The following is a 14,303-nucleotide window of genomic DNA, read 5'->3' as shown; positions in this document are numbered from 1 at the left end:
GAGCTGAAAAATGTGTTGCTGGAAAAGCGCAGCAGGTCAGGCAGCATCAAAGGAGCAGGAGAATCGACGTTTTGGGCATAAGCCCTTCTTCAAGATATTCTGTTGCATTGTTATCTTTCCTTTTACAGATAAAGATGTCATCGACAGTATCATGGAATGCATTAAAGATGATACAAGGACCAGGAGGCAGATTGCTGCCAAACTGGTTCAAATGAACCTGGTGGATAGTATAAGAGATTTAAAGCGTGTCAAGTAAGTGTTTGCAGTATTGTTTGCCTATTAAAGGACCACAGGAGAAAGTGAGGACTGCAGGTGCTGGAAATCAGAGTTGAAAAATGTGGTGCTGGAAAAGCACAGCAGGTCAGGCTGAATCTGAGGAGCAGGAAAATCGACATTTCAGGCATAAGCCCTTCATCAAGAATGTGGGCGGTTACAAGGGAGCTGAGAGATATGTAGGAGGCTGGGGCTGGGGGGGAGGTAGCTGGGAAGGCAATAGGTAGATGCAGGTGGGGGATGATACTTATAGGTCGGATGGGAGGGTGGACTGGATAGGTGGGAAGGAAGATGGACAGATAGGACAGTTCAAAAGGGTGGTGCTGGGTTGGACCTGGGATGAAGTGGGGGGGATGGGAAATTGGGAAACTGGTGAAGTCGACGTTGATATCGTGTGGTTGGTGGGTCCCAAGGCAGAAGATGAGGTGTTCTTCCTCCAGTTGTTGGGTGGCTTGGATTTGGCGGTGGAGGCGGCCCAGGACTTGCATGTTGTGGGAGGGGGAGGGCCACAGGCAGCAAAATCTTGGTAGTCAAGACTTTGAAAAGTGAAACCAGGCAGTAGAGTTCAGAAAACGATCACTAGCTGAAAATGTTTGGCTCACAAGGATGGTTATTTGTTTAGATTTGCTTCTTAATGTCTTCATCATTCCCTTCAGTATGAAGTTTGATTGTTTCATAGACACAGTTTACTGAGACTTCATGGTCATGAAGTAATACATGTCTTTGTATCAATAATTATTCACATACAGGGTTACTTGTCCCCATGTGATGTCACAGACTAAGGGAAGGTTCACCAAGCTATTGTTGATTAAAGCATAAAAGCTCGTTTTAAAGTAGGAAAGATGGAAGCAGGAGCACACACGTGCGCCCCACCCCGCCAGCTTAAACTTTTAATCAGCTTCTTCTACCTGTCCCTCTGCGGTATTGTGAGCAAAGCATTCTGAACCATGCTGTGGGAAACATAGCCACCTTGCTTTGAAATTAGCTTGTAACATGTTGATTTTACTGTTTTAAGGAAAGGAACTAAGATTGTGCTTTGGAGAGAGGAACAGGAGATGGAGCTTGAGACATTGTTTGTGAAGTTCAGAGGATCAGATGGTAAGTTGTAACTAACTGGAATTTATTTGCTTCTGTTGTTTTTGAAAAAAAAACTCATCATAAGATATCCTCTAACACAGAGCAAATTATTAAGATTCTTCTATCACCACAAGCTATAACTTACTAACTCATTGTAAAACAGGGATCACATCTTCAGTCTGCCTGCCTGTTCTGAGTTAGTTCTTTGTTATCTTTACCATTTTAAAGCTCTTCAAAACAGCATTCTTATTGTGAATGAAAACTCAATGAATTGTCTATAAACCTAAAACATTGTAATTTGAATGAAAGAGGCAAAATACAATTTGATGAAATTGATCTCTTTTATCTGAAGATATCCTTGGCAATATCATGAAAAACATAACCACCAAGCGATCCAGAGCCAGGATTGTTGATAAACTGATCAGCATGGGTCTCGTTTCTGACAGAAAAGAACTCTACAAGAAGCGAAGGAAATTAACAAAAGGAGCAAATCAGGTATTCTGTTTCTCAACGCTCCCAGAGTTACTGTTGATTAAAAGTGTTACAGTGGGAATTGGGCATGCTGGTCACATAAGAAACTTCGTGAAATAAAGTGTGATCTGGTCATATGTTACCTGTAAGTGGAACCAATAATTGCAGCATGTGAACTGAGTGCGGTGGTGCGAGAATGAGGTGAAAAACTGCCAAAAACCTTGCTTTTCTGCTTCTGTGTTTATAAGCCCCACTTACCAAATAGGCTGATAAACACTGCTAAAAAGCATATGTTGTTGGACTGACTCTCTGTGTGAGGGAGCTACCTTCACTCTGTCTTTTAGCTGTAACTGAGAGGATAATTTGAGAGAGTTGCTCTTTACATGTTTTGCTCATAACATTTTGTCATAATTTCGATTTGAATTTATTGAATTGATCCTGGGAGCAAAGTAGACCGTTCAACCTGTCAATCCTGCTCTGCCATTCAGTTAGATCTTTGCTCAGTTCTACTTTACTTCCTTGGCTTTGTATCCTTGTTTAATTTAACTAACCAAATCTATTCACCTTAGTTTGGGAAAGTCCAGCTGCCAACAGCCTCAGCAGCTTTCTGTGACAATTTCCTGTAATACCCAGTAATGAACATGCCCTTTGGAGTCTTGCAGGTTTTCAGTGAATGTTACGGAAATCTTTTGGTTCCTATGTTCTGCTAGTGTGGAGGAATTGTCAGTGTCCGTACCTAAATTTGAATTGATTTCTGTTCCTTCTGTTGATGAAGGAAACTTGCTGCTCATGCTCTCACCAAAATGTTCAAGTTGAGTTACTCTGTTTTCAGTATACACTTAAATGTAAAATTGTTTTAAAAAGACTGACAAAGGGGGCACTGATCTATCTGAGTAAACATGAATTGTCTTAATTTTCTGTTTGCCCAGAAAATAATTTCTTTGAAAGACTCCCTGGTTATAAGAGGTTTAACTGTGATTTGTTATTTCAGGAGGAAGAGGAAGACTTCCTAAATGATGTGGACTATGATGCAGTTCAGGGATTATCTGAGGTAGAGGATGAACTGGATGAAGGTGATAGCAGTGACGATGAGAGTGTGGAGCTGATGATTAAATCCAGATCAAGATACACTGCAAAAGGAGATGGACAAAATATGGGTGTGAATGAGGCTGACCCAGCAATCCTGAATCTGTGCTCCAAACTTCAGCAACAAGGTGATTTTTAAAATTGAAACTATATTTCATTCGGGTTTTGCAAAGGTTTAAATAATTTACTGTCTTTGTGTTGGATGGTAATGTGGCTTTATTCCTTCATTTTATCTGCTATGTAAATCTCAAGGCAAAGCAAAAGAAAGAAATGAGTTACTGTGCTGTGCAGTGGATTTGCACACTGGCCTTTCAGCTGTAGGATCTGGGTTTGATTTCCAGAATTTGGGCAATCTTAGTCTCAGTAGGGTCTGGGTCAGTGGCACAAAATTGCATTAATTGAGACTGAAACGCAAATAGAATCTATAGCATTGATATCCCTTGACTCGGTACAAAATTCACAAAGAATCAGACCTCGTACAACTGAACGCTGGGATGAGGATTTTCCCAGTGCTTGATTGTAGTATATCTATGCAGTCGTGGTACTTGCAGTAATAGGGTTTTAGTACTGTGCCGAAAATCCTGAAAATACATTTTGTGTTTCTGAGTGATGTATCCTAGGCGATTAGTTTTATTAGATCAGACAGTTGACTCATTGGAAGCTAGATAGTTTTTCTGCTTTAGATATGGTCTTTCCAAAAGATTATGCCTTGAAACCAAAGACCATCGGAGCTCTCTTGATGAATTCAATGCAGTTTCTGTTGCTGCTGAGTTAGCTGATCACTGGAAAGCTGCTCCAATTATTGTTACAATCCTGAGGAAGCAGAGAAAGAAAGAAACTCTTGCATTCCTAAAGAATCTTTCACAACTGCAAGATAAATCACACTATAGCCAACAACTCCACGCTTCAGGCTCACTGCCTTTATTCCTGATGAAGGGCTTTTGCCCGAAACGTCGATTTCGCTGCTCGTTGGATGCTGCCTGAACTGCTGTGCTCTTCCAGCACCACTAATCCAGAATTTGGTTTCCAGCATCTGCAGTTATTGTTTTTACCCCAAAGTACTTTTGAAGCATAGTCACTATTGTAATGTAGGAAACCCTGTCATTACCACTGAAAAATCCAGGCCCTATCTATTTTTGGAGGTGGAGGAAAACTTAAATTGCAGTGATGTACTATTACTAGTCTTTATTCTTAACTCGTTCGTCCTCTCAAACTTGTTGCTGCACTTCTTTCTTCCCTTGTCCATTGAAACGGTGTAGAGACTTTTAAAATCTGAAACAAACGTATGCATAGGCTCCAGCAACATAATGGCACTTGAGCTACCTTAGACTACAAAGTTTCATTTCACTTTCTCAATCCAGGTCTGTCGGGCCCTCTTCTGTGGCTGCAGAACTGCCTTAACAGAACAGCAGACAAGCGAGAAGATGCTGGTCAGTACTTTCTTACAATTCCTGATCTAAAGACACTGCTTTATCCTGTTGATTCATGCACACTACACTGCTGATATCCTGTTGGTCAAGTTAGAACCAATTTTAGGAATACTTGTGATGTATTTGCCATACGTATAGTGAACCAGCTGAGCTTCTGTGTGAATGTGGTGCTGGGTGAAGGGAAATTGTCCCTTTTTAGTTTAGCCTGCAGGTGTCTGACTGAGAGCACTGGCTTCCCTTTCACATTTCACTGAAAAGGATCTCGCTTTACCTGCAGAGTCTCCATATTTCAGTATTCTTTAAATCTGGCTTCCATGCAGGGACCTCGATTGCAGTCCCACTTGTCCCCTTATCTGAAGAAAATGAAGATGCTATGGAGCATGAAGTGTTCCAGAAACTTCTGAAGAAAGTTGGAATTCGGCCTCCTGCTGATGAACAGGTAAACTAGGTGACATGTGATTGCTGACTAAATAATAATCTAAACAACAATTAGACTGAAAAGGGCTGTAGTCTTTCCTGTGGAAAGAGTTTTATTCCTATTCTTGCTACAGCAATGCAAGAATCTAATAGACAATTCTCAGATTGCCAGCACTGAGATTCAACAGTGTTTAGCACTGCAGCCCCAGTCAACCCACCTGGATTCTGTCAGACTGTGTGGCCACTGCTAGCTATTCACTCTGGCTTGACATGTGTTTTTATGCATTGAACATTTGGCCATGTATATCTAATTGTTTTAAAATTTCTTTTCCTTCCTTATATTAGTTCACCTATTGAAACTCTCATACTATTGCTCACATGACAGGATTATGAACGTATGCTTCCCAAACTATGGCACACTTTAGAACTCGGAGGTTTTAATTTTTAACTGTCTGTTCTATGTGTATCATTGTTGCCTCAGACTCCGAAAGTGGTTGTTTCAAGTCCCACTCGACTTGAATGTAATAAGTTTATAACACCGAGTGCAGTACTGAGGGAGTACTCCACAATTAAGGGTGCTGTCTTTTAGATGAGCTGTTCAACAAAGGCCCTGTTTGTCCTCTCTAATGAACAGAAACATCTCATTGCTATTGCTTTAAAGAAGCAGACAGGTGCGTTCTCCCCCTGTAGTCTGGGGTCATATTCATTCCTCATCCAATATCACGAAAACAAGTTATCTGTCTTCCCTCTAGTTATTTCTATATGTAATATTCCTTTGTATTTGCTAGGAATCTTTCTGGCGTATTTCAGCTCACCTGAATGTTCAGCAGTTGCGCAGGATTGCTTCGGTTATCACCCTGCATGATGGTGATGGAGAGGCAGTGGAACGAGACGAAGATGTTAGTGCAGATCAGATCTCTGAGGTCTGGCAAGCTCAGGTGGTGGCCAAAGAGAGGAATGCCACTCCTGCTAAAGGTAATGAAGTCACTTGTTGGAGTGACTTTGCAACTGAAATTCTTCTGGTTATGTGTTTTTGTTCCAGGCATGCTATGGATTTATTTGATCCTTTGAAAATTGGTTACTGTGATGATGCTCCAACCTACTGTGTGGTGAATGTTAGATGCGCATCCACAGGTTTTCAACAACTGGCCCCAATCCATTCCGCAGACTTGGAGAACAAGAATAAGATACTTCCCTCATCTTTCCCTGGTAGGGCATTCAAAGACCCACCAAGTTTGGCTCATGGAATAAGGGCAATGCAAGTTTAAAATTTTAGGGAGAGACTGATTTTTGAAACATTTTCTCTTTCCCTACCCTCTTGGTCTCCACACTTACTGATATTTTCATTGTTTTATATTTTACAGTTGGTGATGATGAATCCGAAGGGAGGACCAACCGAGCTGATGATTCCTCCTCTGGATCAGACAGTGACATCAAAAGGCAAGTGCTGAAGCATTCATTGGGCTTGTAAGTTGCAGTACACAGAGCCTGGTGGCACAGTGCTAACAATGTGTCACAGCAAGGCTCTCTCTGGAGGATGTAGACTGCTGAGGAGAAAGGGCAACATGTGATCGAATAGTACTGAAGTTGAAATGTTCTTATTACTTGATGACAAAGCTGAGGGTGGCACAGTGTCTCAGTGGTTAGAACTGCTGCCTCACAGCTCCAGGGACCCAGGTTCGATCCCACCCTCAGGTGACTGTCTGTCAGTGTGAAGTTTGCACATTCTCCCCATGTCTGTGTGGGTTTCCTCCGGGTGCTTCAGTTTCCTCCCACAGTCCAAAGATGTGCAGGTTAGGGTGGATTGGCCATGCTAAATTGCCCGTAGTGTTCAGGGATGTGTGGGTTAGGTGCATTAGTCAGGGTTAAGTGTAGAGTAATAGGGTTGGGGAATGAGTCTGGGTGGGTTACTCTTCGGAGGGTCAATGTGGACTTGTTGGGCCAAATGGCCTGTTTCCACACTGTAAGGATTCTATGAGCATTACCCACAGAGATAACATTTGGCTAATGGAAAAAACATTTCTCTGGCTAGCTTTAAGAATTTGAATGGGATTGCATTTGTGCAGCTTTTTAAGTTGCTGGTTGGTCTCGTTCCACACCATAAAACTGATTTGACCATCTCACTGAGACAAACCACATAACATGTTTGGTGTGGAGGGTATCATGCTGGCACAGCAAGGAATTGTGGGGTTTTCTTCAGGGATTGAAGGTTCAGAAATATTGAGGTCAGAGTAAAGGCAGCGTTACCTTGTATCTGCTCTGTACCTGTAAGATTGATTTTGAGTGTAAAGAGTGGGAAAGTGGTTACATTTCCCAGTATTGGCATCTGCTAGCAAAATAAAACTATATCTCAATTAGTGAAATGGGGTGGAGTGATTGACGCAGAGTATAAATTAAACCTTTTAGTAAATATCACTGCAGCTAAATTATCCCTACTTCTCCATCTTCATGGAGCAGGCTGATTCACAATCTCTGAACTTTGATGCAAACAGCTGAGATTGCATCATTGTCATTGTACTCATGGATACAGGCCCACATCCAACAATAAAGTACTTCTGAAGCTGCGTTGCTTGTAATGCAAGGACAGGATGACGGAAAGGAACACAGGCCCACATCCAACAATATCATCCCCTCACTTGGAATGTTCCTTTCCGTCATCCTGTCCTTGCATTACAAGCAACGCAGCTTCAGAAGTACTTTATTGACTGTAATGTGCATTGGCAGGTTCCGAGAGCATAAAAGGTGCTGTATAAATGCAAGTTTCTTACACTTAATGATAGTATTTTTGAAAGATCACTGCGTACTGCAATGTGGATACGCATTCCACCACGATGCACGTTGAAAGTGCCATGCTGTAAGTGTTGTATTTATGGAAGGGATGTTCCAGTGATCAGTACCTTTGCTCAGTAAATTTGACCATGAATTGTCCTGTGTGGATTAAAAGCAAATTATATTTCATTGTTGCAGTGATGATGAGAAGACCAAACACAACCATCCGCTAAAGCGAAGTCGCCTGCTCGATAGTGATGATGAACTAGATGATGAGGGTAAGATTCTGTTTTTCTTCAAAAATTGTAAGATGCAGTATTCAGTTTCTAGGCCTTCTGGCAGAGGCCAGTGTGCATTGTAGTCATGTGATTTTGCACCACAGTGGGAGGGCAGGGGTTCCCAATAATAGGCCAAGTTGTGCCTCTTGCCCTGTCAAAGAGCCTGCAGCAGCTAGTATCGATAAGTGGCTGGAGCGTGTTTTGCACAAGGACAGCATTGATTCTATGGTTTTAATGGTCTTGAATGTGGAATTTCAGTGAAGGAATCTGTTGACACTGAGATGGTGGAAGAGCCCAAGACTGACTCTGAGGTGTCTGACTCCGAGGTCACCCATAGACTGATTAAAAGGCGGCGGAGAGCAATCGAAGATGATGACGAGGATTAATTGTAATGAACTTAGTTTTTGGAAATGGTTTTGAACACTGGATAAAAGATTCATTTTCATGTTCATCAAATATTACAATTCTTCATGCAAGTTTTGAAAGCAGTTCATTCACTGGGTGAAACAGTAGAATATATACTTTCCATACAGTATTTTAAACCACCTGTGCTTGTACTCCCATTTTAAATGATAGTTTACAAAGCCAATAAAAAGTGAAGTATTCAGAGAGTGAGAAACAATGATAGGATTGTACAGCTTTCATGATCCATAGGCACCTTGTGGAAATGAAAAGATAGAATCTCTGGAGAAACTCTGGCTTCTTGCTTGGGTGTAGGCTGACTCTGTATCCATTTCAATTAATGTGTATGTAACCAACCATATGTAATCCTTTGTGAAATATTTGTCATGAACAGCAGTGAAACCTTGGATTGGAGCATGAGGCTTTCCTCATTGCAGCATTTAGCTTTGTGCTTATCATTATTTGGTAGAGCGTTGGTTCCATCTTAATTTGTTTTAAACCTGACATTTGGAAATTTTCTACTTTGTTTATGGCCTGAAATTAATTACAATTTATGTGTGTTGCTTGAATATTTTAAATTTGACAGATTTACCTTGAATAATGTCTATGTATCACTCTTCTGCACATATTGAATAGTTGAATTAATTAATAATTAGGGCAGACTCATTGGAGATTTGTCCATTATATATAATGTGCAAGGTGATTTCTGCTATACATTTGAGCTTGTCAAAGCCTATTCCTTCATGTCACATGTTTCCATTGAAATCCAAATCTCTGATATCCTCACTCTTATCATTATAGCATCGAGCTGTGCCCATTGCTTCTCCCTCTCCTATACCGCCCACAAAATTACTCCACACCTTTCAAAAGTCTGATCGAAGGAGTTTGTTTTGATATTAAATGGTGTTAGTATTTTGTACACTGCTGTGCCAAATACTTCAGTTCTGTTTTTCATTTACCAGAGTGGAATTTCCTGTGCTTCCATATTGAAGCTTGACACTTTCAAAAGAGAGGAAGATTTATCTCAAGGAAGTTTCAGTGCTGGAGAAGTTGGATATTAATTTCCTGTTGGCTGTAATTGGCAGATTATAGTAAAATATTGGAACTGCCCAGTGTACCTCGCTAGAATATTACCTTTAGGTTGGATAGGTCCTGCAATTCAGCCTGTAATGAATTCCTCAGGTATTCCCTGTGTTTGGGGGAAAATAACTGCCTAGCAATCCTTCGTATAAAAGAGTTACTGGACAAATTAAATGCTGAAATGGGGGAAATCCATGGTCTTTTAGTGGATGAATAAGATTAGCTAGCTTACTTTACTCGGTTGTCATTAACTTGTGATCTGAAAGTCCTAAGACTGTAGTCTCCTAGTGATTAAAGAGATACTTTGATCAAACCTTGCATGAAGAATAACTTGTAAGATGGAAGTTGGATTATTCCATGAGCATGACACTTTGTTTTCACATTGAACTGTGCTATTCAAAGCAACTAGACATCTTTGTATTTGATTTGTGAATACAAGTGATTTTTTACAGCATAATCCAAAAATAAATATAAAATGTGTTGCAACATAATTATATTTTCAACTTAAAATTAAAATTTGTAATAGGTACTATTTCCTATTTATGCAGTAGAGTTTTCATTTTCATCTTTTCTCGTTTGGCGTGAGAGTTGAAAGAAGTGTTGGCTCTTTATTAGGGTGAATGGTCTTGAGATTGTATGGTATTAAAAATCTGGTCTAATGTTGGTGAGTTTGCAATTCCAGGGTGTTTCAGTATTTGAACTATGAAACTTCTGAAATTGCATTAGTTTTAAGCGTCAAACTGGTGCAAGTGAGCAAAATGTGCTCACTTAACTCTACTTCTTTGAGTCACCTGTAGCAACCTTGTATATGCCTAGCTGAATGTCCTAGAGTGAAAGATTGAGCTTAAATTGGTTTCTGCTAATGTAATGACTGATCTGTGAGGTATGTTCCATTTACAAAATAAGGTCTACTAGCATATATGTAGTAGTGTGAAAGTTCAGACTGAAGCTCTTTCACAGTATTATACTTGTGTCTAATTCACTTGCACAATACATTTAACATTGTCATACAACTCAGTGAGCTCAGAAATAACACCACACACAAACTGACACTGAGAGCAATGTCTTAAAGGAGGTGGATGGAGGGATGCAGTGTATATTTTAAGGGTATCACCAATGTTCCTTTCAACTATTCCTCCCAAATCTTAATGCTGAACACATTCTAGAATATAGGCTAAATACCATTACTGACACATTTGCAGATGCATACTAGTTAAATAAATTCCCTGTTATTATATTCGTGTCATACAGAGTTCAGGCCATGGCCTCCTGTGTTAGCCAACAATACAACCTCAGTGTGCCTAGGCTAGGAAGTGGAGAGTGTGAGAGAGAATCAGCGAGTTGCTCACAATCCAGCATGTCTTGCTGAGGGAAAGATGGCTGCTGCCAGGGTGCTGGCCTGGCCTGTTAATAAAATCAGAGAAGGTATCTCAGCTGGATACTATGGTTGGACTCTAATCTCCTGAAAAGTATGCAGGTAGTTTGGTTAAGTGAAGGCAATGTTTGATTTGGTTATGATGATTACTACAGCCTAATAGTCCACTGACATGAAGCTCAGTTCGGTGAACAAATGCCACCATTTTCCAATCTGAATTAGTGCAGCAGGGGAATAAAGTGGAGGAGACAAATAAAATTCTAAAATTACATACATGTGTAAAATCTGTTTGAGCTGCAATTCAGGAAGGACCTTTGTATGTGTAATGTTTCAGGAACATTACCTGAATTTGATTTTCACTGTTAGAGGAGCGGATAATATTGGCCAAATCTGTCAAAAATCAGTTCCCAACTATCAGAAATAAAAACATTTTGCTTTCTTTCAGTTCCAACATCTCAATGAGAGAAAATCTTATTCAATGTGATCCCATAATCTCATGGCAAAGCAGTGCTGAGCATAAATATTAATTCTAATAAGAAGAGTACAGAATATACAGCATTTTCCATGATCGGGTACATGGGAGAGGATTGTCTTCTTGGCTGACATGATTTAAATTGATCCACATGGAAGAATCTACAGTATTTACGATGATTGGCAAGCATTTGAGGGTTAAAAGCTCTGCTACTTTAGTCCTGCTTACAAGTTGGGAGCACATATTGCACTAGTGCTGCAGAATGTTTCTTCTTTGGTTCCCATACGAATCAATGTACATCAAGCCCAGAACTACTGGTAAAGTGATGATTAATCAAAAGTTGCTGTTTGTTTTAAAAATAAACTGCTGCTGCTTTGAGGCCTCAGGTCTGAGAGATTCCACAATCCTGAGTAGAGATAGGTGTTGAAGCCACCGTTGTTAGGGAACCTGGACCTCGAGTAAGTGACTGTTTTTCTTCTTGCACACCGGAATATTTCCATTTTTCCCTGTTGTTTTTACAAACTTCACAGAGACTGTGGTTTTGTTGAACTTAAGAGAGAGTCTGCAAAGGAGAAAATTGGGCAAAGCTTTAAGCTGCAATAAAGCACCGTGTATGATACCAAAACGGTTTGTCTGTGATCTCTCTCTCTCGAGAAAGTTTCCTGGGAGTGTTTGATGGGGAATGGTAGAGAGGGAGCTGTACTCTGTGTATCTAACCCCATGCTGCCGCTGTCCTGGAGTGTTTGGGAGGGGGTGGGGGGGGAGAAACGGTGTGGAGAGGGTTTTACTTTGTACCTAGCCCCCTGTCCCTGGGAGTGTTTGATGGGGGGGCCAGTGTAGAGGAAGCTTTACTCTGTATCTAAACCCCTGTCCCTGGGAGTGTTTGATGGGGGGACGGTGTAGAGGGAGCTTTACTCTATCTAAACCCCTGTCCCTGGGAGTGTTTGATGGGGGGATGGTGTAGAGGGAGCTTTACTCTGTATCTAACCCCCTGTCCCTGGGAGTGTTTGATGGGGGGGACAGTGTAGAGGGAGATTTATTCTGTATATAACCCCCTGTCCCTGGGAGTGTTGATTGGGTGGGGGGGCGACAGTATAGAGGAAGATTTACTCTGTATAAACCCCGTGCTGTCCCTGTCCTGGGAGTGTTTGATGGGGGGAGCAGTATAGAGAGAGTTTTACTCTGTATCTAACCTCCTGTCTCTGGGAGTGGGGACAGTGTAGAGAGAGCCTTACAGTGTGTCCTGCACAGTGTCCCTGGGAGTGTTTGATGGGGGGACGGTGTAGAGAGAGCTTTACTCTGTATCTAACCCCCTGTCCCTGGGAGTGTTTGATGGGGGGGACAGTATAGAGGAAGATTTACTCTGTATCTAACCCCGTGCTGTCCCTGTCCTGGGAGTGTTTGATGGGGGGAGCAGTATAGAGAAAGCTTTACTCTGTATCTAACCCCTGTCCCTGGGAGTGTTTGATGTGGGGGACAGTGTAGAGGGAACTTTACTCTGTATCTAACCCCCTGTCCCTGGGAGTGTGTGATAGGGGGACAGTGTAGAGGGAGCTTTACTCTGTATCTAACCCCCTGTCCCTGGGAGTGTTTGATGGGGGCGACAGTGTAGAGGGAGCTGTACTCAGTATCTAACTCCCTGTCCCTGGGAATGGGGACAGTGTAGGGGGAGCTTTACTCTGTATCTAACCTCCTGTCTCTGGGAGTGGGGACAGTGTAGAGAGAGCCTTACAGTGTGTCCAGCACAGTGTCCCTGGGAGTGTTTGATTGGGGGACAGTGTAGAGGGAGATTTATTCTGTATATAACCCCCTGTCCCTGGGAATGGGGGACGGTGTAAAGGAAGCTTTACTCTGTATCTAACCCCCCTGTCCATGGGAGTGTGTGATTGGGGGGGGCAGTGGAGAGGGAGCTTTACTCTGTATCTAACCCTGTCCCTGGGAATGGGGGACGGTGTAAAGGAAGCTTTACTCTGAATCTAACCCCCTATCCATGGGAGTGTTTGATGGGGGGACAGTGTAGAGGGAGCTTTACTCTGTATCTAACCCCCTATCCCTGGGAGTGTTTGATGGGGGGACAGTGTAGAGGGAGCTTTACTCTGTATCTAACCCCCTGTCCCTGGGAGTGTTTGATGGGGGGACAGTGTAGAGGGAGCTTTACTCTGTATCTAACCCCCTGTCCCTGGGAGTGTGTGATGGGGGGGGGGAACAGTGTAGGGGGAGCTTTACTCTGTATCTAACCTCCTGTCTCTGGGAGTGGGGACAGTGTAGAGAGAGCCTTACAGTGTGTCCAGTACAGTGTCCCTGGGAGTGTTTGATGGGGGGATGGTGTAGAGGGAGCTTTACTCTGTATCTAACCCCATGCTGTCCCTATCTTGAATGGATTGCTTCTCCATTCCTCAATAATAAAACATGAAGCTGAAGAACCTGACAATGATAAAAGAACAGCATTGGGTTTGAATCGATCTTCATCTGCGTCAAATTGATTTGTTGTACTTACTCATCCTGTATCTCAAGGTTTATCCTCTGTTGGGTTGTGTCCAATATTGAGCGATGCAGTTTGGTAGTGAGCTCCACAAGATGGTCACTGTTCAACAGCAAGTCTCCCTTCACTCCAACAGAGGAGTTCTGGAAGGGTGAAGAAATAAAATACATTTTTTTTCATTTTAGTCACTTGATTTGAAAGCAAAATTCCTCTGTCAAAGCAGCACTTTTATAATTTGGAAGGTAGGGTTATTATTAATTTCTAAAAATAATCACTTTCCTGATTTCATACTTTTAAACAACTGACTGAACACATTCTTTAAAATGCTACTGTTGCCTTCGATTTTGTTGCAAACATTCATATGGCTTTGTTTTCCTGTGCTTAACTTTATGCTGAACTTACTATGTTCAGAAAGTATTCGTGCTTCAAGTCATAGTTATTTTGAACTGTATTGCTCAGCATACAAATTGTTAATAGGATGCTGATAATTGTGGCTGGTAAGTGTTGAACACCACTGTGCAATAAAAGATCAAATCTGCACGTTTACTTTAATAGTGATACTGTTGACCTGGGCTCGGTGCATTTTATGACTCAAATGATCTCTTATGTAACTGCTGTGCTCTTCTAGCACCACTAATCCAGAATCTTATGTAACCCTATTTAGTGTCAAGATGGTTAGTATTTTCTCAGA

General features: G+C 41.7%; 2 protein-coding genes and 1 long non-coding RNA gene across 5 annotated transcripts in view; 2 read left to right on the top strand and 1 right to left on the bottom strand.

The window, feature by feature from the left end:
• Window positions 1-14,303, top strand: part of timeless (timeless circadian clock) — a 62,729-nt gene that overhangs the window by 37,754 nt on the left and 10,672 nt on the right. For 2 of the 3 annotated variants that reach the window (XM_072567048.1, XM_072567049.1), the window contains exons 21-30: window positions 129-252; window positions 1,289-1,371; window positions 1,703-1,845; window positions 2,813-3,035; window positions 4,269-4,337; window positions 4,658-4,776; window positions 5,543-5,729; window positions 6,119-6,194; window positions 7,722-7,801; window positions 8,060-9,815. In XM_072567048.1, coding sequence (XP_072423149.1) covers window positions 129-252; window positions 1,289-1,371; window positions 1,703-1,845; window positions 2,813-3,035; window positions 4,269-4,337; window positions 4,658-4,776; window positions 5,543-5,729; window positions 6,119-6,194; window positions 7,722-7,801; window positions 8,060-8,187 — 1,232 coding nt within the window. In that variant the 3' untranslated portion in view covers window positions 8,188-9,815. Of the gene's footprint in view, window positions 1-128; window positions 253-1,288; window positions 1,372-1,702; window positions 1,846-2,812; window positions 3,036-4,268; window positions 4,338-4,657; window positions 4,777-5,542; window positions 5,730-6,118; window positions 6,195-7,721; window positions 7,802-8,059; window positions 9,816-14,303 lie in introns of those variants that run through there. The other variant, XM_072567050.1, reaches the window with a different exon arrangement.
• LOC140471167 (unconventional myosin-Ib-like) overlaps window positions 9,805-14,303 on the bottom strand; it is a 65,266-nt gene continuing 60,767 nt past the window's right edge. Inside the window, exons 28-29 of the mRNA XM_072567051.1 lie at window positions 13,628-13,755; window positions 9,805-11,692 (exon numbers count right to left, since the gene is read on the bottom strand). Of these exons, the coding sequence (XP_072423152.1) occupies window positions 11,569-11,692; window positions 13,628-13,755 (252 nt within the window). The 3' untranslated portion in view covers window positions 9,805-11,568. The remainder of the gene's footprint in view (window positions 11,693-13,627; window positions 13,756-14,303) is intronic.
• Window positions 11,868-14,150, top strand: LOC140471171 (uncharacterized). The gene is made up of 2 exons (XR_011956877.1): window positions 11,868-12,135; window positions 12,666-14,150. It is a non-coding gene; the product is annotated as an uncharacterized lncRNA (long non-coding RNA).

This window comes from Chiloscyllium punctatum, chromosome X, assembly GCF_047496795.1.
Source record: "Chiloscyllium punctatum isolate Juve2018m chromosome X, sChiPun1.3, whole genome shotgun sequence".
Classification (NCBI taxonomy): Eukaryota; Metazoa; Chordata; class Chondrichthyes; order Orectolobiformes; family Hemiscylliidae; genus Chiloscyllium; species Chiloscyllium punctatum.
This window is presented reverse-complemented; position numbering and strand designations above follow the sequence as displayed.